The sequence below is a fragment of the Lissotriton helveticus genome, chromosome 2_1, assembly GCF_964261635.1.
Source record: "Lissotriton helveticus chromosome 2_1, aLisHel1.1, whole genome shotgun sequence".
NCBI classification, from domain to species: Eukaryota; Metazoa; Chordata; class Amphibia; order Caudata; family Salamandridae; genus Lissotriton; species Lissotriton helveticus.
Window position 1 is genome coordinate 1,114,372,892 of NC_136059.1, and position 17,394 is coordinate 1,114,390,285.

At 43.9% G+C, this 17,394-nt stretch overlaps 1 protein-coding gene across 6 annotated transcripts in view; it reads left to right on the plus strand.

Moving 5' to 3' along the window:
* The window catches only part of PDE5A (phosphodiesterase 5A), an 869,998-nt gene that overhangs the window by 249,546 nt on the left and 603,058 nt on the right, over positions 1 to 17,394 (plus strand). For all 6 annotated transcript variants that reach the window (XM_078675926.1, XM_078675927.1, XM_078675930.1 and 3 more), the window contains exon 3: positions 12,015 to 12,104. In XM_078675926.1, coding sequence (XP_078532052.1) covers positions 12,015 to 12,104 — 90 coding nt within the window. The remainder of the gene's footprint in view (positions 1 to 12,014; positions 12,105 to 17,394) is intronic.

Here is a 17,394-nt window from a genome sequence, read left to right on the forward strand (position 1 = left end):
TGAGATTCAAGGTATCCGCTTCAAGTACTATCCTTATAAAATGGCTCTTTTTGTAGAGTATGTCCTGTTGTATGTGCGAAACCCAGTTAGCAATGTTCTTGGCAGAGTGAGTAGATTAGGTGTATTCAGGGTTTTTGGTTAATCATTCAAAGACATGTACAATTGTTTCTAGAATCTTTAATTTTGAGGAAATGCAAAGCAAGTACCAAATTATGGTTTGGAAGGAAAAAGTAGAATACAGGCGAGTCTTAAATCCCATAGAAATACAACATTGTATCATAAAGACTATCAATTATGGATTTCAGATAGTGGTGAGAGGCGAATGACAGGCCCACACAAAAACTGGCTTCAATGAGGAGAAGAAAGAATATTCCCTTTATTAACCTTTCAAGCAGGAATCTATCAGAACTTAAAGTTTTGGAGCAAGACCTCTCTTTTGTACCATTTACAAACATAATACTTTCAAATTATATAGAGAGATGTCGCCTTTTCTATAAAGTTAGACTGAAGAAATATTTTATGAAAACTAACAAAACGCTATCATAATGTCTCAGGTTTAAGACCTCCGGCAATCTTTTCCCTTTCTCTAAAAGAAGTGAGTATTAAAGTAGGAGTTTTTGGAAAGATTGTAGAAAGAAAGGTCCAAAAGATGATCAAGAAACCTCTATGGGTAGATGTGAATCTCTCAAAAGAAGAGAGAAGAGCTTTGACCACTCTGACAGAGCATGTATGACACAGTAATAATAAGGAACCTGGATAATGCAAAGGATAAACCATTTTCTAGCAGATGATGAATAGTGTGGTCTACTAGTGTGAATACTGAGGTCCTTTACGCAATACAAATATAAGGTAAACCAACTGACTATAATACAATGTTACATGTTGACAGTTGCCCTCCAAAAAAGACAGAAAGAGGGACTACCATACAGCTTAATTTATATAAATGATTATGAGATAAATGCTAAGAATTTGAAAGAAACAGATTAGCAGGGGTTATGCTAAATGACTGGTATGCCATTCTTTAAAGTAAGCTCAATAGAATAATAGAGAAGCTGTCTTTGAGAGCAGTGAAAAACAATAAAGGGGGGCTATTCTGTTTCATTGCCTATTCTAGTTGGACAAATAAGTTGAAGAACTTCTTTAACGAAAATTGGCAAGTTTGGATACATACTCTGAGAATGTACTTAAAAACTGTGCTTTGAAGAGGCATAGAAACGTTAGAGATCAAGTAGTGCACACATATAATTATCCAAAAGGCGTGATGAACCAAAACTGAATTTTTGCACTAGTCCTTGAAATAGAACACTTCCGGTGTGGAAGCTACCAAACATATGTCTCTACTTCTTAGACAAGAGAACGCAGACCTGCCAGCTCACACTGTGCCACAGTCTGTCACACGATTTTGGCTCCCTTCTCACGGTCACCCGGTAAGGAGACGAAATCACACAGTGGCACGCAAGGCAAGCTGGAAACCACTGCAGAGACTGGATTGTCAGCTCGCCTTTTGTGGCTGCAAGCAGGCGATGTCTATTAAGTGGTGTGAAACACCCCAGGACATCATCAGCAGCCTCAACAACCTTTGGTTTGTTCTCATTTATGTAAGGAGGAGATCGGTGGGGGATGGGGACGGGGGCAGAAGGCCCTCTCGGGAAGTTCCCAGCATAAAGCCCTGCCCCCCTCAAAGGCCATGCCCCCTCATCAAACGACAAATTGTGTTCTCAAGTTGGCAGGTCTGCAAACTGTAGATTGAAAAATGACATTTGCAATGTCTGTGTAACTAATGATACATAAGTGAGAGGATGGTTGCCTGGTTTTGAGTATTAGTAACATAGATGCACTATTAGAAAGAATGTGTGGTCAGCACCATTAGTGAAATACTATAGTGCAGTGGACCAAGATGGCTCTGAATTATCTTAGAAACAATTGCCTAGAAAAAGCAAGATTTCTCCGTGAAGGAGCATATGAGTACATAAGGGATTTCCTATCTAAAAAGTGAGAAAGAGGGATTCCAGTGGAAATCAAAATAGAAGGAAATGGGTATGTGCTTGGTATTCTGCAACTCTTTTTTTCTGTGCATTTGAAGCACCAGAAATATACTGAGACTATAGTACAGATCAAATGTCATTTTTTCAGTTTCTGTGGAAAATTCTTTTTGAAATTGAAATGGTTTAGAAAATTGGATAATGTACAAGATAAGTGAGATCTTTATTAAGGGCTCTAGTTTAGTTTCAGCCCTTTTTCGAATATATCAAGTACCTCCATGGTGAGATGGTGCTTATTTGCACTTGATAAAATTATGGCATTGGTACAACGAACTTTTATTGGAATATCTGTTCAAATATGTTCACTATGCCCAGTAGCAAAATCAAGGGCAAGAGTTCCTAGAATATGCATAGCTAGAATAGATCTCGTGGTAATAGTTGTGTTATCGATTGATTTAAATGGCACACTTTAAGGGTTCTGTTAAATCACTTTTACTGCTTACGATTTGATTCAAGATAACACTGAATAGCAATGTTGACCTGAGTATTCGAATCACCCGAAGTTTGGCCAATATATGTTAAGTTCAGTAGCGGACAGAGTCTCCCTTGCACAGAAGCTGTTGCAGCTCCCAAGGGAGCCCCACACCGCTTGCCTGCACGCCGCACGGGACTCCATTGTCCAGGAGCCCGTGCGAGACCTGACCAGTGCGGAGGCACGCCCACCCGCCCACCGGTGCTTAATACACCTTGACGGACCCGCAGCGCTCCAGGAGGAGCCCCACACCGCTTGCCTGCACGCCGCACAGGACTCCATTGTCCAGGAGCCCGTGCGAGACCTGACCAGTGCGGGGGCACGCCCACCCGCCCACCTGTGCTTAATACACCTCGCCGGACCCGCTGGCGCGGGTCCCGCAGCGCAGACAGAGTCTCCCTTGCACAGAAGCTGTTGCCGCTCCCGGAGGAGCCCCACACCGCTTGCCTGCACGCCGCACGGGACTCCATTGTCCAGGAGCCCGTGCGAGACCTGACCAGTGCGGAGGCACGCCCACCGGTGCTTGATACACCTCGCCGGACCCGCTGGCGCGGGTCCCGCAGCGCGGACAGAGTCTCCCTTGCACAGAAGCTGTTGCCGCTCACGGAGGAGCCCCACACCGCTTGCCTGCACGCCGCACGGGACTCCATTATCCAGGAGCCCGTGCGAGACCTGACCAGTGCGGAGGCACGCCCACCCGCCCACCGGCGCATAACACAACGCCCGGGCCACGCAGTGCGGGACCAATGCCGGACCAACGCCGGACGAAGCCCGGGCAAAGGGCAGGCCGTCTGTGGCCGTCCGGGGACGGACTGGGACGGGACGGGCTACATCTCTAACATCCACCCCAAAAAAGGATTAAAGACGCCAGCTAAAGCCGTAAGAGGAACTTATTATCTTACTGTGACTGTGGTGCCTTAGGGGCAATACAGTCTATTCTTTGTAAACACGAACTTCTCGTATACCGTAGCTACATGGGGAAACGAAAAGCGATGGAGGGGGGGGAACGGGGCAGGCAATGCATCAAAGCTTCACAAGGGGAAGAGAGTATCTAAAAAGGCATGCCAGGAAGCAGATAGTGAACACATGGACCGTATTGAGTCCCTTGTGAACGAGTGTAGAGAAATCCTCGATGTCGATCAAATAGAGACCTTTGCTACTGAAAATGGTGGGGACACTTTGAATCTATCCAATGTTCCAAATGACCATCCTAAAATACCAGCCATCTTTAAGGCAAAACGGAAACGTAAATCCAAGGAAAGTATGGCATATCCTACTGAGGATTGTTTAAATGCACCAAGTGAATCTGTTAGCTTAGCTGGCAGGACTACTCCCCCTGATTCTGAGAGTGAGACTGAGCCATCGGCCTCAGCCCCGCAGGTACTTTCGGGAAACAGGTTTGCAGTTTTGGCTGAGGTGCATGAAGAAGAGCCTCCTTCTCACTTTAGCAACAATAGTAGCAGGGATAAGATATTGCCTATGGATGTTGGTACCCTGTCCAATCTAGTTATCTTACTAATGGATGAAATAGAGGCCTTGAGGTCATTGATCATAAATGTAACCTCTATGATCACTGAAAAACACGAAGATGTACCAAAACTAACAAGTAAAGTGGCTCCGCCAGCACGTAATCCATCTCAAACACGTACTGACGTCGTAAGCAAAGCACCCCTAGTAAAACCCCGAATCAATCTAGCACCCGGAGACAGGGGAATATACCAGGATTAAATACCGGGTGCTCAGCCTCGAAATTGAGGAACTCAGGCCAGCCTCCCCAAGGTCCTAGAGGAGAGGGGTGCGGCCAAACAACAAGACAAACTAGTAATGGGCAAGCTGCTCCCCATTTATACTCAGCCAAAGTCTCTGAGGGTCTACCGACCTTAGGGCCAAATAACTTGGGTCCTAAACCAAGTAGCCACTATAATAAAACACTCTCCTCTAAGAATAAAATATATATGACCAATGTTCCGAAACTAACGAAGGGAAAGCCTGGCAATAGCGAGCCACCGGATTCTCTAACTAACAAAGCCATCCATTGGCTGCGCCATGTTAGAGGATGCCGCTCGGTGATTAGGGAGGATATTGTAGAGGCGAAGAGATTGAGCTCCCCAAACTTTGTAGGTGACTCTATAGAGCTAACTCTGAAATCCTCATTCCTTGCAGAAAACCTTTTCGCATTGGAATTTAGAAGTAGTGCCCCGTCTCCTTCTCAGATCCAGCTAAGAAAAACATGCCCCCACACCTTGGTGCCCACCCCTGCACTCCCTGCAACACAAGGTAGTAGGTTTAACTCTGGGCTAGACAATTTTGACTGACAATCATTGGTCTTACAGATAGAAGGTAGTGAGAATTGGATGGCAACCAACGAAAGGGAGGATATGCACAGTCTGATAAGAAATGATTCACCTAGTTCCGAAGCGTGTGATGTTACTTCTTTAGTAGGCCCAAACCTTGAGCCAGATCCTGGGAGAGGGGTTGACACTGCTTCTATCCAACATCAAGGTCTGCTAACAGAAACGGAACAAGAATCGTCTTTGGTGAACCTGGTAAACCCTCTACTGAAGGCCCCGGTTGACATTGTGGATAATGTGGGGAAACTACACTCATGGAACATTGCCGGGTTGGGTTCTAAACTCGACTCTGGCGACTGGCTTTTCTTTGTTAATTCTTATGATTTATGTATATTCCAGGAGACATGGTTATGCGATCCATCCTTTGCACAGGGATACCTGAATTACTCTGTACCAGCACTAAAGGGACCAAAGGGGAGACCTATGGGTGGTTTAACCATTTGGGTCCGTCAGACCTTAAAATTAGCTGTCAAGGTAATAGACACCTCCCACAGAGACATACAACTAATTAGAATGAGCTCTGATACTCTGGGGTCGCTTGACATCTACAATGTCTATGTATGGAGCAATAAGGGTGGGAGGTCAGAGGTTTTAGCGGCCTTGGGTTCCTTCCTTGATACTCATTCACAAGATAATAACATTGTCATTGCAGGTGATTTTAATCGAACATTAGAACCCTTAGCCATAGATGACGATTTTCTCGGGGGCGAAGAAGATATGCAATGGGAAGTCCCCAAATTAGAGCTGAAATCAGTTGTACGTTGGACCGAGGATGTCATTAGTATGAATGCCTTATGCTATGAAAAAGGATTAAGAGCGTAAAATGGGAGGACTTTAAGCGACAAAAATGGGTCTAGTACTTTTGACAATGGGCGCCATAAAAGCAGAATTGACTATGTCTTATGTAGCCTGAAATTATGGCTGCTGGTCTGTGACATGGAGGTCGTGTGGAGGAGTGAGAGTGACCACAACCCTCTGTGTACAGAGCACAAATGGTGGACTCCCACCAACGGGCCCATAGGCTCTAATGTCCTTATTCCTCCCTTAATTGTCCCTACTAATGACATGCGCAGGCTAAGGTGGGTAAATGTAGCGACCAACTGGCAGGCCATTGCTAACATTAAGTGTGAGGCAGATAAAGCAATACTAGCCCTAGAACATATTAACTCCTCTAGCTCTGGGTCGAGTACTGTGGTTGAAATACATGATACTCTCTTTTGTGTAATCAAAAACCACTTTTTGAAGCCCGTAAAAGTCACTAGAGCGAGAGCCCCCAAACAAGCGAAATGGTTTAATGCCCACTGCAGGGAAGCACGACTGGCCCTAAGAGCTGCCATAAAAGGGAGACAGCCCATCACTATTCGATCTGCTAGAAAGGCGTACAAGGCTAGTATAGCGCAGGCAAAGAAAGCCTGGGACGAGCATCACTGGTCTGAATTAAAAGTAGCCTCCGATAGGAATGATTCTAGGTTATTCTGGAGCATTGTTAGGTGGCGTAGTGAGGGGCAACCCGAGCCCCCTGGTAACAATGTTCCGGAAGAGGAGTGGGTAAAATACTTTAAGGCACAGTATGCTGAGCCTAAACAGGTCCCCACACTGGTGGGTATGAGTTCAACTCACTTTAAAGATAAATCCTTTAGCTTAAAAGAGATTATGGCGGCCTTGAGCTCTGTGTCCAGTGGGCGCGCTCCCGGCCTAGATGGAGTACCAGCGGACGTCTTTATCAATGATAGGGAACGCTGGTGTAAGTACATCTACCTTCTTATTAATGCTATTGCCCAGGGTGCAGAGGTACCGACATCCTGGCAGGGTGCGGTTATAATACCAGTGTTTAAGAAGGGTGACCGTTCACAGCCTGGCAATTACAGGCCGATAAGCCTTATTGATACCATCCAAAAGGTAGTGGGGCGTGTGATTGTGAACAGGCTGCTTGACTGGGCAGAGGAGAACAACGCTCTGTCACCTTTCCAAGCGGGATTCCGTAGGTCCACAAGTACGGTGGACCAGGTTTTCCGCTTTACCCTGTTGCAATGGAGGACCGTGGTACTGGGCGGGAGCAGTCTATACGCAGCCTTTGTTGATTTGCAGGCTACCTTCGACCTAGTGCCGCGGTCCAAGCTGTGGTCGGTCCTCAAGACAATGGGTGTTCCTACAGAACTATTGTCACTGATAATAAGACTTCATGAAACAAACTTTGCCAGGATTCAGTGGGGGGGACATGGCAAGGTGACTGAGGACTTCCCGGTTGAACGGGGCGTCCGGCAAGGTTGCTCAATGGCACCCACCCTCTTTACACTATTCATTAATGGCGTTGTAGCCCATATGTTGTCTGCGAAGGTGGATGCCCCTTCACTATCTGGCATAAAAATGCCTATTTTAATGTTCGCAGACGATACGCTCATCCTATCAAAGACTCTGAGTGGTCTCCAGAGTGCTTTGTCCATCTTTGATTTATTCTGTGGGGAGCATGGCCTAGAGGTCAATGTGGCCAAAACAAAACTTATGGTTTTTAACCCTCACCGTAGCTTTAAATCTAAAATTATTATGAATGGCCGCCCTCTAGAGATGGTGAATGCTTTCACATATTTGGGGATTCACATATCGAGTAAGAACAGATGGAGCCAGCATATAGATCTTGCTACACTGAGACACAGACAACTGTCAGGTGCTATCAGTTCAGAGCATAGAAAATCCCTAACTAAACCCGTAAAGCCTGCTCTCCAGGTTTATGAAGCAAAGGCTCTTGGCTACGCACTCTACGGTGCTGAGCTATGGGCGTTTGAGAAGGTGGCTGCACTCCAAACCTCGGTAAATAAGTTTTTCGGGCAATAACTGGTGTACCTAAAAGTACTCCCTTGCTGCCACTGAGGTATGATTTGGGTAGAAAAGCAGTTACCGACTTGGTTAGGCTTCGACCGATTCTGTATTGGCGGAGGCTCTGGACGACTCCTGAACTTTCCCATTATGCCGAGGGGTTCCTTGACATTATTAAGGCAGATGTTTTTCACAAAATCAAGTGGCTCAAATCACTCAGTGCAATTTTGACTGAGCTTGGTATGAGTTCACTTTGGGTAGATCCAGCGTGATCGCCTTTCCCGACTAAAAGAGTCTTAAAAGAAATTTACTGGGAGAAGGTAGCCTCTTGGGGCTGGGGTAGCTCGAGTACAGGACCTATGGCTGGAACATTCTTAGAAGCTAAACTTTATCCGTGCCTGGAACCCTATTGGGACATTATAACAAGGCCTGGTGATAGAAAGCTCCTTTTCCAACTAAGAGCAGGTGCACTTCCCCTTAGAGATTTGACAGCAAAATGGGACGCTGGAACGAGCGACAGTTGCCCTGCTTGTGGTACCGCTAAAGAAACAATTGGTCATTTTTTATTTTCTTGCACAGTCTATTCTGATCCACGGCGTATTTGGCTAGCACCAATGTGTAAGAACTTGGGAACCACCAGCAGCACTGTTGCCTTGCGTATTATACGCACTAACAATCTGACATGGATATCAATAGCTACTGCCAAGTATCTTGGATGGGCATGGTCGATCAGACAGAGACTGCTAGTCATCTGACTATTCTCTGTCCAACTAACTTGTCTGCATTTTATGCCTATGTTTTTACCTATAAAATTGTCTTAACCAGGCAAAGTTTAATTTTTGTACTATTTTGAACACATTGCTTATTTTGCACTGTTTTACATTCCTAAAAATCGGAATTGTATTTCAAGTCAATAATTGTAAAATGAATTGTTTTAGTCCTTAATATAACTACTGTAAATTTAATTGTAGTTTTAAATTGTTGAATGTACTTGCTTTTATGAGTGAAACCTCGAACAAAGCATACTTTGACTTGACTTGACTAGTAGCTTTATAATTTTCTTTAGCCAAAATGCAGTATTGACATATTTTTACATAGTCCCACCAAGACGCTAATGGTAAAAACACTTACCTAGGAATTTATGGTTGGAGTATTGGGATGTCCTTTTATTTGGGGAATAGTTGTAAGAGCTAAAGGTGAACGTAAAAGATGGATGCAGGTGTGCATGTGAATGGATGCTACTTTGAGAATGATCTAAATTAAAATTTTATTTATACTTATTGAATTATATATTTTGTTAATAGAAGATGATAGTGTTGTTTGATATATGCTGTATTAAGAGCCATAATCAGAAAAATTATACAAATGGCTAAATCCCTTTGGGGATTTAGGAGACAGTAAACGGACGCAAGAACTGTGCTTTTTGGAAGGAAACACTGCATAGGTGTTGTAGCTCGATATGATTCCCCCAGACCTGTTCTAGACAGGGGATTGCTTATTTGTAGGCTGAGCTTGCTTTACTGATTATTGTCCCCTGCTATCCTTGAGTATACTCATCATCAACGTCAGCGATGTGGATAAAAAGGTCTGCATGAACACTTTCTGCTCCACCCACTTATTTATTTTTAAAATGGGGGGGGGGGGTAATGACATGCTCCCATTAACGGACCCTTCATTTGACTTTTTAGGTTCTGTCCAGTCTTGCCACATCACTGTACCTTGAGACCAATTATTTTGTTTTTCCAAAAGAAATGCACTCACATTATCAAGCCAAAAAAGGACCTTGTTGAAATGTTGATGGAAGAAACCCCCTGCTGTCCTTTGTAGCAAGGACTGAAAAAAACTGAATTCCACTTCCAGAGGGGGCTGTTTCCATTGAGTCAGAGCTTCTCACACCAGCTGGAAATGTGCTCTACTTCTCAAGAATACCCACAACCATCCATTGGACCACCTCTCTTTCTGATTGCCTTAGCATATCCAATGTCCACGGCTGCGAAAGCCCGCTTGCTATCAACCTTCTCCAAGGCACTTGTGCCTGCTCCCTCCTGGATACATTCTGCTTCCCACAAAGCACTCCCACTTGCCCTGTAACAGAAGTGCTCCATCTTGCCCCGTCAAACCAACCCAATTGTGCTTGACTTGCCCTCTCCCACCTGCACTACATCCCACCACAGGGCCGGCTTTGGCACAGTGCGACTGGTGCTGCCACACTGGGCTCTGACCTGTGGAGGGGGGCGGTGTGACATTATGGGTAGCTGTGCTTAGCAATATCTCCTGATAGGAGAGGTGAGGGGCACTTTTGCAGGTGGGAATGAGAGAATCCGAGGAGGCAGTCAAGGGACGTGGGTGCACCAAAATTGATTGTCGCACCGGGTGCCACCAGCCGGCCCTGCCCCGCCCCCACCTCAGGCCACTCAGGGTACACCTGTCCAAGCCTCCCTCCTTCCTGGAGCTCCGATCAGGGAGCAGCAGCTGGGCCCTGGCCTGCAGTGCAAGTCTGAAATGGAGTTTAAAAATTAAAGTTGTGTGTGTTTATGTGTCTGTGTGTGTGCGTCTATATATGTGTGTGTGTGCTTGCATCAAGTATGTGTTGTAGGCACTGCCCACCGTGGTGTAATGCTGGCACAATGTAAATGTAAATGTGTGTATACTTGTAAAGCGCACTATCACCTGAAAGGTATCTTGGCACTGTATACCGCTGTGGAACCCTTCCTGGCTTTCCCTGTGAGATGCCCCCTTACTAGGCACCTCCAAGGTGAGGCCAGGCATCCTAGCGCTTTCGGGGCAGTTGTGGTAGTTCTTGGCAACTTGTGAGCATCCAATGGATAATGTCCATTTTCCGAATGCTATCCCTAATAGCATAATGGGGTAATTTATGGGCAACTTGTGGGGAGTCAAAGCCTTATGCTCACCCCAGGTAAAATAATGACCTTTGCACAATGGTGGTAATTATTACCAACTTATGCATGTCATGTTGCACACCCATTGTGAAAATTTGACCTAAGTATAAAGGTGGTAATTTCTAGCATATTGTGAGTATCCATGGTATGATGGCACCTATCTCCTGCATAATGCTAGTCTTAATAGAATGGTGACCGTTATTGGCATATCGAATGTATCAGTTGCACCGTGATGCCTGCCCATGGTATAATGCCGGTTCTGACAGTATGGTGACAGCATATTATGGGCATCCACGGCATCCGCACGTGCTAAAAGGCAGCCCTATGCATTATGGCAGTAAGTCATGACGTAAATGACATAGTGTTGACTTGTATGACATGATGATGCCTATACTAGCATAATTCCTGCCCTGGCCTAATGGTGGTAATTCATGGCTTACTGTGAGCATCTCTGCTTTGATATAAAGAATGTACCAATTATATTTTTTAGAATACAATATATTTCAAGCTGGCTCAGGGAAAAGAAAACCAAGTGTATATATATATCTGATGTGTAATTCAGAGTACAAACTTTGCCAACCCTCTTTGCAAAGGCCAGGAGATATACGAATTTGACCAGTGCCAGTTGTTTTGGAGGAAAATGTGGCTGGTAAGGCGAAACATATATTCCTTTAGTGAATGCTTGTTTGTTTTTGCAACTTTAGCACATTAGACGTGCTTACCCCTCCTCTCGTATCATATTGTGGTAGAAAAAATCTAGGTGGCGTTTCTCCTGGCAAAGTACAGGATTTGTTTGTGCGCCAATAAATTTGAGTTGCAAATCCCATGCTATGCTTTCAGCAATTGTTCTTACTTGTAATATACGTGTTAATGTTAGAACCAGAAACGACATTATTTATTGTCAAACAAGGCATTTGGAAGTATATGGGTATTTTTCATGCACACTCTTCAATCAGGCCTAAAGCTTCAAAAGATGCGAAAGAGGCAGCCAGAACGCCCAGGGAGGCTCACATTGAACCTTTTATTTAAAGCAATAGACGTTTTAAGCCTCGGTAATAAACTTATCTTTGATGTCGAATAGCTCTACGAACATCCCGATCGAAAGGAAAGCCATTACAAGATGGCAGCAATTTCTTTCATGGTGGTTATTATCGATAAAACAGCTGCTGCCAGATGCGTACGTGAGCTTTTCTCTACTCGTTCTGTCGGGGTCAGGGAGAAGTCTGTGGGACATGGAAGGGCGAGCACTGATGTGTTTTGAAATGTAAACCAGATCAGTATCCGCTCTTGGGCACGTCTCTTGTGCACTGGTGGTTTCGAAGTAAGCTAAACAATATTTCGAAATGTCTGCGGCCTCATTAACTAGGAATGAAAACAAATGTGTCTCTGAAGTCCTGGGTATCTTCTAGGATTACAGAATCTTTTTTTATTGCAGGATCCCAGATTTAATGCAGAAGTCGACCAAATCACAGGCTACAGGACCCAGAGCATTCTGTGCATGCCTATTAAGAACCATCGGGACGAGGCAAGTTGAATGGCTACTTTTTTTTTAATTCAATATGTTGGTTGTCTATTTCGTGTATTAAGCAAGCACTCTTTACTCTGTAGTTATGAAGTAGATATTATTGCTAAAACAGAACGTTTGATTGGGCGTGTGTCTCTTTCATTTTCTATATTTTGGACGGAGAGAGAAATTCTACAAATTATGTAACTCGCACGTTGGGGACGAGAGGAACATTGCAGGTTATGCGGATTCTTGCTTCTGGAATCCAGGCTACAATAGGATTTTATTGTTATGGCCTTGACATTAAGACAGTAGTCACCCATGTTAAACGGAGAATTACTTTGGGTCGAAACAAACACTCAACAGAGCCTAGAACCCTGCTTGTTAGCTGCTGCCTGGGCGGGTCACTTTGGGTGGAACCCAAAACCCAACAGAGTTTAGAGCTGGAACCCAAACCGCAACAGAGTTTAGTGCTGGAACCAAAAGCCTTAAGAATGTAGAGGTAAGGTGGAAACCACAACCCAACAGAGTTTATAGTGCTGGAACCAAAACCCCAACGAGTGTAGAGCTGGACCCCAAAACCCAACAGAGTGTGGAGCTGGAACCCAAACCCCAATAGAGTGTGGAGCTGGAACCCAAAACCCAACAGCTGTTGCTTCTGGAGGAACTGCATTCAGCAGGTAATACTAGCTGTTGTGGCAGGGATCTTGGGGCTTTGTAATGTAGTGCTTTATGGGTCATGCAGGCACTTTTTAACTGTATCCTTGCCTCATATGGGAGCCAGTTTAGGGCTTTAAGATCTGGGGAGGTGTGATATTTTCTTTTTGATCCTGTGATGAGCCTGGCAGCAGCATTGAGAGTGGCCTTTAGTGGTGGCATCTTGAATCTAGGAAGACCACAAAGTGTTGCACTACCATAGTCCAATCTGGGAGTGACTAGGGCCTGGACCACTGATTTAAAGTCATTCAGAGGGAGGAAGGGTTTTAATTTCCTTAAAATGTTCATTTGGTAGTTAGATTTTTTTTATAGTGGTACTGATGTGCTCCTGTATGTTCAGGTTCCTGCCAAGTGTTATTCCTAGAGCTCTTGTGCAATATTTAATGCACTGTACTCAGTTAAGAGCTGTTAGCTGATTTATCTGTAGCTCAATATCGGGCGAGTGATTGGGTGGGACAAATAGGAGGAATCCCGTTTTGATGACATTAAGTTTGAAGTGGTTGCAGGTTGGCCATTTTTTGGTTTTTAGAAGGGATGTGTTGAGATGCCTAAATTCTTCTGAGGAAGAGATTTTTAGGCACAATTGGGTGTCATCCACATACATGTGATAGTGGGTGTAGGTGGAATTCAAGATTTTGGCTAGAGGCACCAGGAAAAGGTTGAGGAGCATAGGTGAGAAATGAGGTGAACCAAGGAGACTGTCATCTTTAACCATATCGAACGCAGCTACGTCTAGGAGGATTAGTAGGCAGGATTTGTTCTAATTCGAAATTATTAGTAAATCATCCACTATGTGATTTAGTGCTGTGGCCTCAATGGAGGCCTGATTGTAATTGGTCGAGAAGTTGGAAATGATCTATGTTGTTGCAATGTTGGAACTGAATGCATTTTTCAATGAGTTCCGCGAAAGTTGGAATGTTGGAAATAGGGTGGAAGTTGTTGGTTTCTGAGCGATCAGCAGTGGGTTTTTTCAGAATAGGGGTTACCTGTCCTGATTTTAGTCCATCCAAGATAGTGCCTGGCTGAAGTGAGGTGTTCCTTATCTTGGTCTAAAGTGAGAGCAAAGAGGATTTGATCTCCTTGAAGATATTCAATGGTAATGGATCATTGAAGTGGATCATTAAAGTGGATTGAGGTTTTAAGTTTTGTAAGGATGTTGTGAATATCATTTTCACTGAGAGTTTTGAATGTATTCCAGGAGGTATTGTTTTTGGGGATGTGCCCCATGAGACCAGGTGGCTCAGCTATTTGTGAGAGAGGAAGGGTTGTAGGCGGTATAAACGGAAGGAGCTCCCTTGCAGGTCATTTTCAGTTGTTTCCATCTTTCCCAGGAAGGAGGAGGCAAATTCCTCTGTGTAGCAGCAAATTGTACTCACTTGTACTCACAGTGATGAAGTATCAAATTGTCTGGGCTTCCTCCTTTGTTAAGTGGGCCTGGGCTGGCCAATCCCTGGTACAATGTGACAGCTAAAAGATGAATGCAAATCCTTCAACCCCACCCCTTTCCTGCTCAAGAGTTGAGTGAAGCACTGTTAATTGCTCCCTTTGTGTGGGGCAGCCTTTGTTCCTTCTGTAATTCACAAATTCATGTGGTGTTAAGTTTGCCACACACTCACTTTCACGTATTTGGTCATGATGAAAGCCCTTCCACTTTTCAACAGGGGCTGAAACACGTAGACCGACCTTTGGGGACAACAAGGAGCATTTTTCTCCGCAGTTTCCCGCCCTAATTTTTTTACCTTATCCTGGGCCGCAAAGAATAAAGTATCATTTGCGAGGATTCCCAGAGATAATTTTAACTTTCATCACTTCCTTCACATATTACACAACACCAGCCCCTTTGTAATCCGGCATTGTAGCACAATCTGGTGTCATTCAACTACCTGGTTGGGGCCCCAATGATGAAGAATGCCACCAACTAGGTTGGTGGGGGAGGGGTCTTTTAACAAACCAATGGGTTTCTCTGGCACCTCTATGCCTTTGAGCCGCCCTTTGATAGCGGGTTTGTCTACATTGTTTACGAACCTCTCATAGACTACATGTCCCAAATAATAAATGTCTTTGTTTCCCTCTACAGAAACAGTGATCCAACCTTTTGGTTGAATTGTGTATTGAATAGTCTGAGTCGCACTCTCTTTTGGCTTTCTTTCTCTCCAAACTCTTCACTGGACACGAGGGAGCTTCCCCAACTGCATAACCCGAGCTGCACCACACAATCACAGTTTTCGACTGCAGCCTTTGGCAATGTCTTATCCCCCCCTTTCCCCACCACACACACTTGCAATCTTCCCTTTTTCATTATCCCTCCCTTTTCTTGCTTTTTCATTCATTCTGGGTATTTGATAGTGGGCTAGGGTTGTTGTTTTTTCTGTTCATTGATTCTCATTTCGTTTTCTGTATCTTGTAACACCTGGTAGAAGCTGGAAGGGATCAATTGTCAGGTATTATGTGACATATGGCTTTTTTATACATTGTATAATGGTTATACCTCGCCTTATGAAACCCCTTAATAAAATATTTGGTAGAAGAAATGTAAAAAAAAGTCAAAATACTGGAGGTATAGCAATCACACATCTTATGGTATCCCAAAACTGTAGATTGATTTCAATAGTTTCAATCTTTAAAAATTGCATAGTTTGTGTTTTTTAAATACTTTTCACTCAACACAAAAAAAAGCATGAATCCAACCGGTTAGCAACAGAGTACTGAATACCATTCGGCCCAAGAGTGGGGAATAACCATGTAGACCTGCCAATTCAGGGATCCTTTCAGGAAGTTTTCTTTCCTACTCCGGGGACAAATCCAACATTTGATACCAGCTCGGAGCAGATGGGGTGTGAGGGCGGTGAGTTATGCTTGTGCCCTAATCCCTATAGTAGCTTCACCACATATAAATTTGCACCCAGTGAAATCAGATAAAGTGTCTCCGGCAGTGCTTAATTTGTAACAAAATACATGCTCTTGTCAGGAGGCCACCTCCGCTTGCACCACCCATTGCCAATGCCAGTGGTGCTAATGACAGTACCAACACAACTGCTAACCATCATACTCTTACAAGTGTGACAATTCAGACTATTTTAGATCCAAAGCTACAAAAATGGCTTTTGCGGCAGGTATTATTTTTTTCCATTTTTTATGTATATTGATTTATTAAACAACTGTTGTTCAGTACATCTCTAAGTTACACAAACAGCGCCCCCATGTGGCAGCAGTCATAGGCGTCAGTGATTTCTCTAGAATCACACGGTTTACAGTCGCGGGCAGGGAGGCGGGATTAGAACTCGGGTCCCAAGTTTACAGTTTCGCCATTTGACCCCATGTCCTTTTACTTCCGTTATTTTCCACATAATAGGAACCATGTGATAACAATCTTCCTTAACAGTAAATGTGTAATGAGCTTCTGGGTGGCAAATAAAGTTTGACTCTTTTTACACTGCGATCTGGTTTGTTTAATTCGTCCAGAGAAGGAATGCCTGTTGTCATGGATGTGTTTCCTCATCTTAACGAACAGACCATTCCTTGGCCTTACTCTGTCATGTACTAGTAACACTCAATAAATGTCAGCCCTGTGCCAGCCTGGAGGCTGACACGAACGTCATCACAAATCAGAGACAGCTTCTCCCCAGGCACTGAAATAATACGGGTCTAAACATTGTGGTGCAGGTTACACGTATTCAAGAGCTTGTGTTCTAGCTGTGTAAAGACTGGGTTCGAGCACTCGTGAATATTTGTCAGATTTGAAAAACAACGGTTGCTGTGAAATACCTTCGCTCGTTAAAAATGAGCTCTGCCTTCTTTAACCGCAGGGCCTGTTCTCTTGCACTTGCTACAGGAGTGACCTCTCCTTCCTGTCTTTATTTCTGACGTTACATTATTTTATCTTTTTTCATATTGTCCTCGCGCCCCTGTGTTTTCCTCCTTTAACCTTGAGTCTGGTACTGGAGAGCTGTCTCGTCACTCCAAAGCCAGTTTCTTCACCTCTTTGGTCATTGTTGCTACTGGATTCTGATTCATGCCAGAGTTTAAAATGTTCGTGTACTCGTGTATACATTATATACATATAGTCTGGCCCTGGAGCTCATAGGTTTTACCTGTGTGGGCCTAAATGTAGTGTTTTAGGCCCACATGTAGCTCATTTCTCTCTGGGGCTAATGTACTCACCTATAGCGTGGCTTTCTCATGTTAAGTGGTTTTTTTTTTGTCAGAGGTGGTACATTTCGCAAAGAAATGTATCTTGTGAATCTAAAACAACGTATCCATTGCTCCATCACAAGTGTAGTTTCCATAGCTAAACGAAAATGAATATAATCCCACGTATACATAAATATAAATACTATTTGTAAGAAATTCACTAGTCAGAACATAAAACAAATCAAATTCAAATTCAAAATAGTCTTTATTCGATATTTTTCAATCATAAAAGACATTTTACAATTAAAAAGAGTAGTTGTTTTTGATACCCCACCCACTATCCCTCAACAAAACGGGATCCACAATGAGTTACTTCATCATACGAAAAATAAGAATATATATAAATATACAAGGTAGAATAAATAACACAGTATCTCATCCTATTTACATTTTTACAGAATCA